A 16,519-nucleotide genomic window follows, 5' to 3' on the forward strand; every position below is an offset into this window, starting at 1 on the left:
AGGCAGCCCTGTTTAGGGAAGTTTTTAATATTTAATGCTGTATTGTTTTTAACACTTGATTGGAAGCTATTATTATTATTATTATGCCTAGGAGGTATTCATTTGCTCTTCCCTCACTCTTTACATCAGGACAATTTCCCCTTAAGAGTTTTAACATTTTGTTATGGCCACTGGCTGTCTCTTTCTTGGTCATCCACTCTGCCCAAGATGGTTGATCTTTCCTCATTGGGGAAGGAACAGTTAGGAAGAATGTAAAAGATCTTTCTGGAGTATTTTGAATCAGAGTTTGGGGGAGGTGACTTCTCCCTAGTTACGGTGAGGTGAACATGTGTGCATGTGTGAAGAAACAAGAAAGCAGGCTGGGAACAGACTAAAGAGAAGTCTATCAGTGGCTACTAGTCCCTATGGTTGTATATTACCTCATATATTACAGGTACCCCTGCGGCAGGAAGGTAAATGGTGTTTCCGTGTGCTCTGGCTTCCGTCATGGTGTTCCGTTGTGCCAGAAGCAGTTTAGTCCTGCTGGCCACATGACCCGGAAAGCTGTCTGTGGACAAATGCCAGCTCCCTTAGCCTGAAAGCGAGATGAGTGCCGCAACCTCATAGTCGCCTTTGACTGGACTTAACCGTCCAGGGGTGCTTTACCTTTTACCTTTATATTACCTCAGTAGCTGAGGCAGTATGTCAGTTACTAAGAATCCAAAATGGGAGTGTGTTTTTGTGCTCAAATTCTGCTTTGGGGCTTTCCACAGGCATCTGGTTGGCCACTGTGAAAACAGGGTGCTGGACTAGACAGGATTTTTGTCCAGCAGGGCTTTTCTGACGTCTTCTTCAGTTACTGCCCTCTCCCGCAATTCATCCCAGGAATTGTACTCCGCTGTCTCTGTGAGCGCTCAGTTTACATGCACTTGCGTGCCCAAGGAAGGCACTGCTCATATGCAAGAGGAAGGGGCAGGTGTAAATTGGCCCTTTCATTCATTTTGTCCCATTCTCTCTCTCTTTTACATCAAAAGATGGATGGCATTTTGGAGTGGATTCTTTTTGGCGACGAAGGCAGCGATTTCGAGATTCCACACCATTCCTTGAAGAACGAAGAAATTCACCTGGCCATTGAGATGCTGCAAACTTGTGGGCTGGATTTGGAAGCTGGGAAAGACTCCACCATCTGTTTGTGGAGCAACGAAGCCCGTTCAGAACTGGCTGCTCTGTACTCCAGCTTGTATGCCCTGCAGATCCTAAGTGGGTGAAGCAGGAAGTAAAACAGATCCTAAGAAGGCAAATCTTTTCCCCTGTTGCAAGGGGGGGGGGTCATCTGGGCTGAGGACCTAAGGTGTAAAGCCCTGTACAGCACTCAGTGCTTCCACCCTCCAGTTCTGAATTGGCTGGTGCTTCCTGCTTCTCCGCTTGTGGAATGGAGCGATTGGAAGACCACAAGAAGTAGCAAATGGTTTGCACTAGGTGATAGATAGAAGGCTGCTTGGGAGTGGTTTGCCATCCCAGTTACCATCTAGCCTGTATGGTTTTCCATCTTCTGATGCGTCTTTGTGAAATCCAGCCACATGGCCCAGATGCCAGACCAAGATTGCACATGAGGTCTTCATATCATCAAATGCATGATTCTTGCAGGAACCTTGGAAATATTTGTTGACAAGGTTCTTCCTCTTGGCAACCCAGTCATGTGGGTGGCATATAAATAACACCATCATCATCTGAAGAAGTATCTGAAGAAGTATCTGAAGAAGTGTGCATGCACACGAAAGCTCATACCAAGAACTAATTTAGTTGGTCTTTAAGGTGCTACTGGAAGGAAATTTTTTTTTTGTTTTGACTATGGCAGACCAACACGGCTACCTTTCTGTAACTGGAACCATCATCATCATCATCATCACCATCATCACCATCATTATTAGGAGGGGTATTTGGTCCAAAGGCCACATGTAACATTAATACAAATGTGGAGGCTTCCTGTTTCACAGGAAACTGCAGTTATTCGACAACTAGAGTGTAACCCTAAACTATGATTATCCTAAGACTTTTCAGAAGAGTGTTACACGGCCTCAGTGGTCCAGCTTCTGTATGGCGACACACTGTTGGAAGTGGGAGGAGCCAAATTCTGAGCCGCTGAGTTCAAAATTAGGAATAAATTCCCTTGAAACGAGGGTCACAAATTGTGACTATTAAGACACCCAGGATGCCTAGAGACTAGTATTGTTCAGGTGTTTTTGTTGGGGTCAATATTTAATTTTGGAGATGCCTTAGTTTTGCTTTATTGGTATTATGTTTCCACATATTTATTGTTAGCTATTTATTGTTAGATCTTATTATGAATTATGTGCTTAATTTTATTGTATATTTACTAGACATTCTGAGGTGGAGGTAAATACAGTACTACCGTTTTCATGTCTTTCTTTGACTCTTGTTCGAACTCATGATTGGAGCGGAAAACAATGAAATAACAAGTCTTAGGATCCACTCTCCATTTTTCTCATTTTGTTTTTATTCAGCAGGATTTTGCTCCATAGTTTTTAATCCGTATATTTGTACACGGCTGGCAGACCACTGCATTGTTTGGGCTGTAGCTCCCGGGGTCACAGGCCACTGCGAACCAAATGGGCAAACGTCATATTGGGGAAATGAAGCCGTCTAATGGGTTATCAGTCATGACATTCTTGCAGCACTCAAGATTATATATCTACCTCTCCATGCACACACATACAAAACATATACACAAAGGACCAAGTGCAACAGCATTGCAAGCATTTGTCTAACCTTTGCAATTAAGGGAAACATTTATTTACAATTCCAAGTTATTTGTCAAATGGCCATTCCCTCATCTTGCGACACTGCATTTATTCCACAAATTCATCAGGTTTGTTTGTTTTTATTGTTACTATTTTGCTGCCAAACTTCCAGTGCTCATTTGTTATCTTTAACATCAAATCCTCGTTGTAATAGTGACAGTGGGAAGCAGAGCAATTTTCACAGGATGGGAATTACAAATAGCAGGGATACCTTGGTTGATGAATTTAATCCGTTCTGGCACCTCTGCTTTCACCCGCCTCCAAATGTCGCTACACTGTTTGTATTTACAGTGGTACCTCGGGTTACAGACGCTTCAGGTTACAGACTCCACTAACCCAGAAATAGTACCTTGGTTTAAGAATTTTGCTTCAGGATGAGAACAGAAATCGTGCGGCAGCAGCAGCAGGCCCCATTAGCTAAAGTGGTACCTCAGGTTAAGAACAGTTTCAGGTTAAGAACAGACCTCCAGAACAAATTAAGTTCTTAACCTGAGGTACCACTGTACATGTGTGCAGAGGGAATAAAAATACTTTTGGGATAAATATTTCAATAGTACAGTGGTGCCCCGCAAGACGAATGACTTGCAAGACGGAAAACTCGCTAGACGAAAGGGTTTTCCGTTTTTTGAGCTGCTTCGCAAGACAAATTTCCCTATGTGCTTGCTTCGCAAGACGAAAACGTCTTGCAAGTTTGTTTCCTTTTTCTTAACACCGTTAATACAGTTGCGACTTGACTTCGAGGAGCAACTCATAGAACGCAGTGTACATAGTAGCCTTTTTTGAGGTTTTTAAAGACTTTGGTGATTTTTGAAGCTTTTCCAAAACTTCTTTTGCAGCCATTTGGTAAGTTAAGCTTTTAAAACTTTTTTGGGGGGGGTTTGGATTTTGGGTTGGGGTGTTTGGAATTCAAGGTCTTGGTGTTGGGGAGGGGTTTCCAAGAATCTGGAAGCTTATGTGTTTCCCCCCCTGCATTTTTATGATTTTTTGTGACCATTGGGGCACTCTGCTGTTTTTTTAAAAAAAATTCTGGATTTGAATTTCTGTGTTCTGGGTGGCTGGGGGAACAGTTGGGGAGGGGTTTGCAAGAATCTGGAAGCTTGTTTCCCCCCCCCCTGCATTTTTATGATTTTCTGTGACCATTGGGCAACTCTGCTGTTTTTTTAAAAAAATTCTGGGTTTGAATTTTGAAATGCTCTTTACAGTATGTGTGACTTTAAAGAGCACTTAATAAACTCTTGTTGTACCAAATTTGGCTTTGTTTGGACTTTTTTTGACCATAGGAACGCATTAATTGATTTTCAATGCATTCCTATGGGATTTCGTGCTTCGCAAGACGAAAAATTTGCTAGACGAAAAAATTCGCAGAATGAATTAATTTCGTCTTGCGAGGCACCACTGTATTTTGAGAGGTTTTTGGTTGGGCAATGTGCTGCAGAAACGAATTGGGGTTGTTGTTGTTGTTTGCCAAAGTGGCACTGACCTAAAATAGACAGATTCACCCATCCCTGTTTCTAAAAGGAGCAATTGCACCTCTGTGCTTTTGAGGTTGCGTAGGAGGTGATCTCTCAGCCTCAAAAAGCTGTGCTCAAAGAGCCCTTATATCGCTTGATTTAATAGGAGAAATCAAGTGGGCATTCATTGCTGGGTGATCTGAGCCCAACCTCTCTCAGCCTCAGTAGCTACCTTGCAGAGCTGTGATAATAAATGGGGAGTGACCTTCCCAAAGCCATGTGTGCCATCCCAAACACTTCGGAGGAGGATGGTGGGAATAGATAGATAATAAAACAAATACCGCAGCAATTTGCACAGTCGCTGTGGGCGATGTCATTTTTCCCAAACCCTGGCCGGCAGCTGTCCAGCCGAGTGACTTGTAAACTATGGTCTATGTAATGGATTGCAGGGGCATTCTGAAACTCATGTTTCATGATGTACTGCTGCCTACGGAAGAACTCTTCCACGAGCGACTGGGCCTAAAACATACAATTAAGTCAGAAAAATACAACAACATGCATGTTGACTGGATGCATCAACGTTATATATTTCCCTACATGTAACAAGGGGGGCTTATTCTTTCTCACTTCCTTGCCCTTGCCAGTGCATTCTATAGCAACCATTCTCTCCCCACTTCATTACATAAAGGAACAAGATTTTAGTCCCCATAAATTGTGCACTAACATTTGAAAATGCCTGCAGAAGACCCCTCTAGTGTTCAAACATCTATGGTATTTGAAGTTGCTTGCTCCCTGCACTTTTAAAGGATAGCAATGGGCTATGTGAAGGTATTCACGCCCCTGCAGTGCATGTCACGAGGAGCGGCATCTGCTGAAATCAACCTCCCACTTCAGGATAAAAACCGAAGGTGCAGGAACCCTGGCCTCTAGGTTATGGCTGCTCCCTTTAATTTCTCCAGCCAGTGTTTATCCCCTCCTTTTCCTGTTGGCACTGCCAGCCTCATTGTTCAGTAGGCTGTCATGGCAGCCATGCTTCTTAGTAATACTGTGCATGTGCTAATGGTAGAGGGTGCTCCTTGGTACTGGTAGGGCAGGCCAGGGAGACCAGGAGGAGGTGGAACCAGAGCCAATGATGGGCAGAGCCAAGTAATTCTAGTTTGGTTCCCACCCTGCTCCTTACTGAGTTCTGCCAGGGCAGTGCTGAAACCAACAGTCAGGGCCATCCCCTCAACTGGATGCATGTAAAGAGACAGACAGGTAGGCGCTGGCAGAGGGCAGATTGAGGTTAAAGGGGTAGTGCCCCATTTACCCTAATGGAATAACCACAAGGGGCGGGGTGCATTCAAAACAGTTAGCCAAAAAAAAGGACAACTGCAGCAGATGTGCAGAACAGTTAGTGATCCAAGCACTGCCAGTTGGGGAGAGGGGGCACTTACCTATCTTCACCCCAAAAAACCTAACTTAGAGAGCAATTTGAACCCAAGATACTGCAAGAGAGACCGGTTATGACTTGTTAGTGTACACAGGAGGCTATATGCCAAGGAGTAGGGAAAGGTATTTTATGCTTTGTAAGCTGCTCTGAGCCTCTATTCCCTCTCTCCCAACTCACTTATCTTGTTAGCATTTTGGAATGTATAACTGTTGAATATTCCAGTTCAGAATTATTATTTTTTGAAGAGAACTCTGACCTTTTGAACACGGTTGTTGGTCACATCTTCACAGTCAGAGGCCATCTTGCGACAGATAAGTTCCCAGCCAGGGGCAAATGGACTAACTAAAAGGCAAAGAAATACAACTGCCTGCTGATGAAAATTCATTTATCTGTTAATTGTGCCTAAAGAATCACCAAAGACAGGGTTTTTGCACTCATTCCCAAGCCTTATTTACTCACAATTAAACCTGGGTGATTGGAATGGAATTTGCTTCCAGGTAAGGTTGCTTAGGACTGCAGCCGCAAAGGCTGCCTTCTTTAAAGCTATACTAGCGCTGCCTTGTTCAGGAGTGTTGTTAGAAAAGGACGGACAATCCAGGAGACACATAACCTGTCTTATAGCTCCATCTTTGGGCCAGGAAGGGAGGAGGGAATAAACCCCAAACCCTAAGCTCTTAAAGTGATGGGTGAAGCAAGCAACAGAGGAAGGAGGAATGTGGCTTCAGTTATACTATAACCAAGTACCATGGACAGCGACAGAAGGCCTGGCCTATGGCAGCAGCTTTCAAACTTTCTATCTTGTGAGAAGACTTTTGCCATTGATTTCTCTGCCATTAAACCCCAGTGCCTTGCAGTAAATTCTGGGGCATGTTCTGCGCTGCAGGCAGCTCTCATGATGTCATTTGGGCCTACACTTTGCCCCGTGTGAGCCCATGTGAACCAAGACCCAACCCTCTCTGGTGGCTGCATATTGCAAGGAAGTTCAGTGGAGGTATGCAAGAGACCTTTCAGGAAGTTTGTGTACTGTTAGAAAGACAGGGCACTTTCTCTTCTGATAAGAGATAAAATGCCCTTTAGGGAACCTCTCTAAAGGCCAGTCAGGGGGATCTTTTATCTCTGATCTTAGCACCAAACAACATAACACTAAGATTGGAAATAAATCCTCTGCCTGCTGTTTAAGAGTAAAAGGCAGCATTTTCCCCTTTTATTCTTAAAGAACAGGCAGAGGGCCTATTTGATGTTTCAATGCTGTGGTGTTTGGCGCTAAGACTGGAGATAGAATATCCCTGTGACGGATCTTTAGAGATCCTCTCTAAGTATCTAGCTCTATGTGGATCATCCCACCACTGTTTCCCGTTGGCCAAAGGCCATGGTGACAAAACAGAACCACCCCTCTTCTCTTACCTTGAAAAACAATGAACAGCTCGTCTTCTAGCCCATGTTTTGGTCGCTTGACAGAAAAGCATCTGTAGGACGTCTCACTGATACGACACGTCAGGTGGGAAATCAGATTGTTCAAGATCTTATTTAGCTCTTGAAAGAATTGATGATTTGTTGTTAGACGGCACTCTTTGGTCGTAAAGTGAACAGCCATTCGATACGTGTAATCTGGTTCCCGATATGCTTTAAAAGATGGGGGTGAGAGGAGAAATGCGTGTGACTCTAAATGGTATGCACTATCATCTGCTGTTGTTGCTAACCATATTTATCAATTTACAAAGCACCTACCACAACTACGATTTGTACATAAAATAAAAGACCCAGGCTCTTTTCTCTCAGGCTTATGGTGTAAGATGATCTATTGTTTTCAGGCCTTGGTTAATGTATTTGGGTTGTGATCTATGAATTGGCTACAATCTGACACCAGGTAAGCCACACCAGTAGTGCTGCTGCTGTTTCTCTTTCTCACTTAAAGTTTCTTTCTTTGGCCACTAAAAGTCAGGGAAGAAGCAGGGCACATGGGACAAAATCCACAAACAACGGTCATGTTATCACAACTGTAGTTTAGCATAATGTGCACGAGCTAGAATGAGCATTCATGTGCTAACCCTTTCCTCTTCTCTTGCACAGCCAGGAGGAGTTTAAAGCTTCACATTTAAGTTAACCATGGCCTTTTTTTGACTGACGTACTGCGGTTAGCATTAACAAGCCAGCTTCAAACCATGGCTTGGGTGGTTGGCTTGTTTACGTTCACTATAGTTACTCAGAACCATGGCTCCAGGACTGGATCATCTGGGAAGCTGGATGGGGAGAGACATCAGAGGAGCATGAAAGCTCAAGGCTTGCTCAGGTTTGTTCCAACTCATGCGCCTTGCATTAAAACTGTGAAGCGCCCTGAGACCTGCAGGTATAGGGCAGTATACAAATTTAATAAATAATAACAAATAATTAAAACTGTGGATTAGTATGACATGTGAACCAGCTCAGTTTCTGCATATTAGTAGTAAACAGGTGCTCTGGGGCACTTACATATAAGCAATTAGTGCAGAATCCCAGTTTAATTGCGGAGAAAGAGAAGTGCAGAAAACCTGTACCTGTGCCCCCCCCTCTCTGTGTATGAGAGAGAGGGGGGGAGGGGGAGAGAGAGAGGTGTTGGCTTGGCCAGCTCTTGTGCCTTTTATAGCAGGTTGATCTGTCAAAAGATGCACAGGTAACACCTTCCAGATAATGGAGATAAAGTACCTATAGTGTCTGCAGATTTAGCTGCTGTTAAAGGCACAGGAGTAGGAGATAACTGAAAAGCTGGCAACTCTAGTTGAGTCCTCATTAGAGGACGGTGCATTTCTGAGTATCCAAACTTCTCTCGTATGTTTTGAAGGCTCAAAGTAGCCTGATTCAGTCCTGTTTGTGATCCTAGGAATTAGGCAAGGCCTAGAGCAAGAGTTAGGAGGGCACAGGCAAGACAGGACTTGCTTCTCTTACCATACACCATAAACCTATATGTCTTGAATATCTCTCGTTCTCCTTTCATGTCGGGCTGTAAAACTCTGTAAGAAAGTGTGCAAGTGTAAGATCCAGACAGGTGCTCTGTAAAACCGCGCACCATCAACTTTCCAGTAGCTGTGAGATTCACATAACTTTTCCCTAAAAGAAAGAAAGAAAGGGAAAGCCAGGTCAACAGACATGCAACATACATGAGCCTAGAGAACCTGTGCTCTAAGGCAGCTGCAGGCATGCAAAGGATCTGGTGGGAGGCGTCCTACAATACATGCAAATGGCATCCTAATTTTGCTTTCTGTGCTGGGGCAGCTGCCACCATTAGATGTCACTATTAGCGCAGATACCAAAATAAATGGGCCTGTTTTACCATATAATAGGAAACCATATAATTTCCCAGCTGTCAATTTCGAAAGTGATTTGCCATGCACCAGGGCAACTGAAAGTCAGGAAACACAAGCCCAATACCCTCTTGGGCAAATGGAAGTAGTTACACAGTTATTTGGATCCCAGCAGACAAGCACCTAATTTCTGTGCTACTCCGACACTCTAGTTGTGGCACATTATGGTGTATGGGTGAATCCATCTCTCCATGTGGAGGGTTAGGGTTAGGGTTAGGGTGAGTTTGTAGCCCTGTCTTCAAGAGGGAGTTGAGCTAGAAAGCCTATTGATCCTTTCTATCGCAGGGGATTGGACTAAATGACCCTCGTGGTCCCTTCCAACTCTACAATTCTGTGATTTCTGATTCTGCCAAAAAGGTAACTCACGTCTCAGGTTCAGTCCATCTGGCCCAATCCATAGGTAGTTGGGGTCTATGACTTCACTTTGTGAAAGTGACAAGTCCATGCACACTAGAAAGGGGCTGTCTCTGTGTACTTTGACATAGACATTCACTGAAGAAGAAGAAGATGTTGAAAAATGGTCATATCCTGAGCATAAGTAAAGATAAAGGTAAAGGACCCTGGACCAGGGCCAGATTTAGATGAAGAGAGGTCCTAGGCTACTCCACTTGTGAGGCCCTTCCCCACCCCCATCCCCACAACTAGAAGAAAATGGAAAAGTGTTATAAACAAAAATGCATAAAATTAATACTGAAAAACTTCTGCAATAACTGAACTTTGTGAACCTTTTGTGGCCTGGGCAGGCCGTGTTGTCCTCTTATATACCTGCTGGGATTGACAAGGCGTCTGACCCACACCTTAATCTCATAGCTCTCCTGTAGCTGCCTCTGATTAGTTCATTTAACTCTTAGTGGAAATAATTAGCATGTGCATGGAAGTTGCCAAACCAATTAACCAACTAGAAGGATTACTCTTAATAGCACCAGTTTTCCTATACCTTAATATTGCTGCATAGTTTTGATGAATGGCAAAAGCATTTTTAGTTTGCTTTCTGTTGCCACCCTGGAACTTTTCTTTATTAGTGCCACTTTGTTTTGTACGATTCCTTGCAAATGAAGGAAAACAACTTTTCTGCTTGTATATGTTGATAATATAATTTTGGTTACTGAGGACAAACAAGGTTTTACAAAAAAAAGATTGGGTGCAGGCCTGGCCAGGACATAGGTGTCCTGACTGTGACAAAGGTGACCTGTGTGCTTGCTTGCTTGATTAACAGCTGTTGAGAACTTTAAGGTCCCTGCTCTCCCTTCTTATGGCCTTTGTAGTGGACCTGGAGACCCCAATAGAGAGCATTTCATGTCAAGAAGGAGGGCAAGTGGGCACTCTATCAAATGACAGGGCAGGAGCTACACGGAGCAGGGCCTCTTCACTGGTGGTGCCCATTGTATGCCTCACTCTTCCCAGACCTGCTCTCTTTTGGCCTGTATTTTGGAGCTTTATAATTTAGGAAGACTTTGGAAGAACTGGTTGACAAGTCTTATCAGTTGCTGACATATGAGCGGATTTTATTTGCTGCTATTCTGAGTTTCCCTGCCCTCGCATGAAGTCTTGGGTTTACAATTTTGGGAAAGCCATTTCCGACCTGGGAGGAGAGGGGGTTGCGGGCTGAAATCCCTCCCACATCTCACGCGGGGGCTGGCCCTTGCCCCCGCGTGGTTAGGGAATCCCCGGGCGTGTCAGCCCACCGGCCCGCCAATCAGCGGGCTGGGGAGGCGTGGCCTAGCCTACTTAAGGCCGGGCACGACCGGGGACCGCCCTCTTTGTTCCCTTAAGGAAGCGCCATCACCTTCCCCAAAGTAAGGGTAGTCCGGTAGAGGACTCCGAGGGGCGTGGCCTTGTCCGAAACCTAGGGAGGTAAGGGCCCCCGGCACGCCCCAGAGCGGTGACACCCGTGGGATCCTAGTTGGCGTACTTCAACAGGACTCCCACGGTTTGTGGACAACCCTTCCCGGTTCCCATGCCGGGTAGTCGATAGGAGCCAATGCCTAAGGCCAATACCTTCCAATTCTGTAATCAATAAAGTTGTGGCCTTTTTATGCCCATTAACCTAAAATCCTGTGTCTGGCGTCTTCATTTCACATGGGGGAGGGGTCTTGCCACGCAAAGGGAAGACTGCAGTACTGGGGAGCGGGCAGGCTGGCGAGGCCCCCTAGTTTTAGAGGCCCTAGGGTTCAGCCTACTTAGCCTATACATAAATCCGGCACTGCCCTGGACAGTTAAGTCCAGTCAAAGGTGACTATGGGGTTGTGGCGCTCATCTTGCTTTCAGGTTGAGGGAGCTGGTGTTTGTCCACAGACAGCTTTCTGGGTCATTTGGCCAGCATGACTAAACCACTTCTGGCGCAATGGAACACTGTGACAGAAGCCAGAGCGCACGGAAACACTGTTTACCTTACTGCCAAGGCGGTACCTATTTATCTATTTGCACTGTTGTGCTTTCGAACTGCTCACCCCATCGTGGGGATTCAAGCCGCCGACCTTCCGATTGGCAAGCCCAGGCGGCTCAGTGGTTTAGACCTCTTTCAATAAAGTGACACAAACAGGATACGATGCTCCTGTTGAACTTCTAAGAATTATCTCTGCTCCTTTCATTGGTAAACAACAACAACAACAACAACAACAACACACACACACACACACACACACACACACACACACACACACACACACACTGTATTCCATGCACCATCTTAATTTTAGAAATGGAAAAATACAATGTTACCTTTATGGTGGGTATTGCCATAAATGAAATTCTTTTTAACTGACGTAACAGAATACTGTTCTTTGCCCACTTCATTTTCGACTGCGGGGAAAATAAAATTATTTAATGATTAGAGCACATGCGATTGAACCACAGAGACCTGTGGTTAAATCTCAACTCACACGAAGCTTGCTCCATGACCTTGGACCAGTCAATGCTCAGCCTACCCTTCCTCACAGAGTTGTTGTGAAGATAACAAGCATTACAATGCAATGCAAGCTGCCCCGAGCTACCTGGAGGAATAGTAGGGTCTGAATATGATGTGAGGTTCAATCCCAATAAAATGAAGATGTTGGTAGGTGGTTTGTCTGACGGAAGAGGGTCTGGAACTGGCACTCTTTGGAAGGACCTTACTCTGCAAGGACCACACAATCTATAGGAATAGGAGCAGGAAGCAGACGGAAGTCCTTGTGTGGTGCTGGGGGGGGCAGTGGCTCTGCATCTGCTGCAAGCAGCAGGACCTCTTGCACCAGCCCTGCGAATGTGGCCAGCTGCAAACACAGGACAGGCCTCCTACACCTCTCAGAATGGCGTAGGAAGATGGCGATTGCGTGGTAATACTTGATGCGGCACACAAGTTGGCTCCAGCAGAATGAGAATGTGTCAGATTGAAGGGCATAAAATAAGCCAGCACCTTGGAGGATTTATTGCCCACAAAACCTGCCAAAATAAATGTGTCCATCTTTAAGGTGCTGCAACAAGACCCATTTTGGTTGTTTTTTGCAATAGGCTTAATTACAGTGGTACCTCGGGTTACATACGCTTCAGGTTACAGACTCCGCTAACCCAGAAATAGTACCTTGGGTTAAGAACTTTGCTTCAGGATGAGAACAGAAATCGTGCTTCAGCGGCGCGGCGGCAGCAGGAGGCCCCATTAGCTAAAGTGGTGCTTCGGGTTAAGAACAGTTTCAGGTTAAGAACCGACCTCCGGAACGAATTAAGTACGTAACCAGAGGTACCACTGTATATGTAATGGTTCCTCCCACCCCACCCAGTTTCTAAACCCTCTGCGAGAAGGCTAGGCCTGAGAACCACCAAGGGGTGATGCTCATCGGCCAGCTGGTCCCGCCCCCTGGGGAATCCCAGTACCCAGACCTGCATGCCATTGGCCGATCCATTGTAAAATGGATGTCAGTTACCTTGGGTCAAGGCCATGAGAGCATTCAGCATGACCCCCATCGTGAGGAGAAGGTGGGGGGCGATGTACAGGGGAAGGGGCGACCAACCGCTGCCGCCTTGCATGGTGCAATGGAGAGTCCATCCTTTTCTGCTACTCTGGCCCTCTCAGCCTTCTGTCCATAAGGGGAGGAGAAGGGGAAAACAAAGGGAGATACCCCTCCTGCGTCCAGTCGGCGTTCCAACTGTCAAGCCAACAGACTTGTCCTCTTGTCTTTCTAGTAACCGTGGCTACTGTTCTGCCTCGGTTGTTCCGGAGAACCTTGGGATTCTCTGGAGGTTTATGAGAGTCCATCATGGCAAATGTGCATCTCTGGAAGAGAGCTTGGCCTCCCACTGCCCATCTTCCCCTGCAAGATGCTGTTGTAAGGGAGGCATTGGGTGGGTTCTCAAGTCGCCTGCTCACTTTCCAGAGAGTGACTGAGGTCCCACTGGCCCTCTCAGGGTGGCCTAAGGAATAGGTTGGTCTTTGGAAAGGAAATTATGTTCCAACTAAAGAAGAATGGCTGAATAAATTATGCAGATATTTGGAATTAGCAAAGTTGACTGATTTGATAAGACAAAAACGAAAATGATATTATCCAGAAACAATAGAAATGTTTAAATGATTATTTATGTAGACAAAGATTGAATGTAAACTATTGGTTGTGTTTAGAATAGATTTGTGAAAGATTTAGAAAACTTATTGATTAGAACATTTGTGTGAGATTGTATGGGAATAATACAGAATAACAGATACAATCTTGCTTAAAATGTATATAGGAAGCGCAGTGTGAGCGATGGAAGTTAATGAATGAAATTTTATTAATATTTTCATATTGAGATATTTGTAGAATAAATTTGGAAGAAATTCTTCCAACTTTTCTTCTTCTTTTCTCTCTCTATTTTTTCTTCTTTCGTCTTTTCTTCTTCTTTTCTCTTTTGTTCTTTTTTATATGTGTGCTTATCTGAAATATGTATGTATGTATGTATTTGCAATATTTTGCTTATATTTTGTAATAATTATGTTAAACAAATTATTATTTTTTTTAAAAAAGGAATAGGTTGGTCTTGTGCCCTACTTCAAAGAGGAGATTATTCAGTATGTTTCTGAGCACAATTCAAAGTGTTGGTGCTGACCTTTAAAGCCCTAAACGGCCTCGGCTCAGTAAACCTGAAGGAGCGTCTCCACCCCCATCGTTCAGCCCAAACACTGAGGTCCAGCTCTGAGGGCCTTCTGGCGGTTCCCTCACCAGGCAGAGGGCCTTCTCAGTAGTGGCACCCGCCCTGTGGAACACCCTTCCATCAGATGTCAAGGAAATAAACAACTACCTGACTTTTAGAAGACCTCTGAAGGCAGCCCTGTTTAGGGAAGTTTTAAACGTTTGATGTTTTATTGTGTTTTTAATATTCTGTTGGGAGCCTCCCAGAGTGGCTGGGGAAACCCAGCCAGATGGGTGGGGTATAAATAATAAATTCTTATTATTTTTATCTTTGAAGAGATCAGGACAGTAGTTGGAAAAATCTGTCCCTAAAAGGTAATGAACCCTATGAAAAGAGAGCAAGAGGGGCCTTGAAGTTGTCCATCAACAGTCAGGCCCCGTCCATTAGTGGCCTCACTAGCTTTATTTAATCATTTTATTTATTTATTTATTTCATTTATATACCATAGAAATATACTTTATCTTCTAAGGATCTCAAGGTGGTGTACATAACCATGTTCATCCTCCTCCCCATTTCATCTTCACCACAACCCCTGTGAGGAAGGTTAGGCTAAATTGCGTTTGTAACCTTTAGGCCACAGTCCCATACAAACTGACCTGGGAGTAAGTCCCATTGAACAGAGTGTGGCTTACTTCTGCATAAATGTGCACAGAAGTGCACTGCTAATGTTTACAATGGTTTTAAGTAATCTGAATCAAACAGGGAGAAGCAGCTGACAGACGCACAGTTAGGGGAGAAGACCTCCCAGATCAATACTCTGTGGTCTGAGTACTGGAGAAGCAATGCTTCCTTAACTAGGAGAAGGACGGCTGGATTCCTGCCCCCCCCCCAACAAATGAGTAACAGCAACTAAAAAAACTGTGCCTCGTTATTATGTTTTTGCACCACATCTGCCACCTCCCACCACCACCTGGGGGTGCTCTGTTCCTACACAACATGAAAGTGTTTCCTGTCCTTCCCTGACAAGCCCTGAGTGTCACTGCTGCGATGCAAGACAGCTCCCTTTTGAAGCAGAAGCCTGCCAGGTTGGGAATCTTATATTCTTTCTGAAAGTCCAGAGGAATCCCAGGACCCAGAAGAGAAGCATCTGGAGCAGTTGCTGCAGAACAAAATGGAAGGTGAGAGATGATACAATTCTGACGAGTTCTGTTTCAGCAAAACCCTGCTTTCCTTTCCTTTTATTTTATTTTCATGCGCAAGTAGTGCGCAGTTTCATAGTTGATCTCCCTTCTTCTTCTTCTTCTTCTTCTTCTTCTTCTTCTTCTTCTTCCTCCTCTTCTTCTTCTTCTTCTTCTTCCACCACACACATCCACATCCACAGAAGCTCCCAGGAACCACAAGACACAATTTCAAAAGGGATGCCAGGGATGTAGGAGGCACACTGACCTCTCACTCTCTGTGGGGTCCTGGTGTGCTGCTTCTGTGCAAAGTGGGACAAGAAATAAGCACTAGGGCAGGGAAAGGATTCTGCCCTTAGGAATTATTGCTTTCCTCCCCCAAATACAGCTTTGCCACAGTAAGAACTTAGAACAGCAGACCAAGCAATGCAGTCTCTCCTGTTTCACAGCTTATGTACAATTCTTTACTCAACCCCGCTCTTCCAACAATGAAGCACACACACAAACACAAAGGAATTCTGCGATAATAGCATTACCCAAACGCCACTTTTTACGTGAAAATGACGGTGAAATCTATTGTTTTCTTGGACTTTTCTACTTTGTTTTCCTCTCTACTTCCATTAGAATTTTGCAACGAGAAAGATATTTTTTTAAAGTGCTGAACTGCCTTAAAATACACGCTCTAGAATGGCAAGATTTATGAAGTGCTACTTTCTTTCCTAGACCCCAGGTTTTTTTATTGGCTATTAAGATGTGGATTTCTGGAATCACAGCCTTAAAGTACCTTAAGGATACAATATAAAGCTGAACTCTTCTGGTAGGGTGGTTGCAGTGCAGGTTGATCGCTGGCTATATTTTAGGAAATACTTTCTCCTGTTCCCATTTGTTTAAAGAGAAACATGTTATGTTTCTCTTTAGTTCATGCGTGCACACCCTACATGCTCAGAATACATACATACCAAAAGGTATACGCACACCAGTACAATACATATTTCATAGGTCGAAACTTCAAAATTTCAGCCAAACTGAAAGTAGGTAAAGTAAAGTGAGGTTGCAAAGTAAAGTGAGGTTGCAATCTTGCGCACACTTGCTTCAGAGTAATGAAGATTTATATACAACTGAACATCAATAGGATCAGGTTGTTTGTAAAGTAACAATTGCTAGGGTCACTCCTTTGTGGATTGTAAGGAGTGTCTCTTGCTTTTGATGTGACATTGCAAATGTTGCTTGTTGCTTTGTC

General features: G+C 44.4%; 2 protein-coding genes across 4 annotated transcripts in view; one reads left to right on the forward strand and one right to left on the reverse strand.

Annotated features, from left to right (window-relative positions):
- Positions 1-2,475: 2,475 nt before the first annotated feature.
- Positions 2,476-13,170, reverse strand: ZPBP2 (zona pellucida binding protein 2). 3 transcript variants are annotated; one of them, XM_053362336.1, is made up of 8 exons: positions 12,922-13,170; positions 11,744-11,824; positions 9,389-9,514; positions 8,607-8,768; positions 7,089-7,307; positions 5,941-6,026; positions 4,594-4,771; positions 2,476-2,598 (listed from the first exon to the last, which is right to left on the reverse strand). In XM_053362336.1, the coding sequence occupies exons 1-8, from the start codon at positions 13,022-13,024 to the stop codon at positions 2,501-2,503; spliced, it is 1,053 nt and encodes a 350-aa protein (XP_053218311.1). In that variant the 5' UTR covers positions 13,025-13,170; the 3' UTR covers positions 2,476-2,500. The 3 variants fall into 3 exon arrangements, with proteins under 3 accessions (XP_053218311.1, XP_053218312.1, XP_053218313.1); XM_053362337.1 differs by lacking the exon at positions 11,744-11,824; XM_053362338.1 differs by lacking the exon at positions 9,389-9,514.
- Positions 13,171-15,177: 2,007 nt separating this feature from the next.
- Positions 15,178-16,519, forward strand: part of IKZF3 (IKAROS family zinc finger 3) — a 59,758-nt gene continuing 58,416 nt past the window's right edge. Inside the window, exon 1 of the mRNA XM_053361892.1 lies at positions 15,178-15,279. Within this exon, the coding sequence (XP_053217867.1) occupies positions 15,273-15,279 (7 nt within the window). The 5' untranslated portion in view covers positions 15,178-15,272. The remainder of the gene's footprint in view (positions 15,280-16,519) is intronic.

This window comes from Podarcis raffonei, chromosome 13 (genome assembly GCF_027172205.1).
Source record: "Podarcis raffonei isolate rPodRaf1 chromosome 13, rPodRaf1.pri, whole genome shotgun sequence".
Lineage (NCBI taxonomy): Eukaryota > Metazoa > Chordata > Lepidosauria > Squamata > Lacertidae > Podarcis > Podarcis raffonei.

Bases quoted from the DNA above. Each gene is read 5' to 3' on its own strand.
- ZPBP2 (XM_053362336.1), bottom strand. From the start codon at position 13,024: ATGCAAGGCGGCAGCGGTTGGTCGCCCCTTCCCCTGTACATCGCCCCC. The intron at 9,515-11,743 runs GTAACATTGTAT...CTTCTTCTTCAG, and splicing joins TGGCAATACCCACCATAAAG to TGAATGTCTATGTCAAAGTA. The intron at 7,308-8,606 runs GTAAGAGAAGCA...CATCTTTTAAAG, and splicing joins ATATAGGTTTATGGTGTATG to CATATCGGGAACCAGATTAC.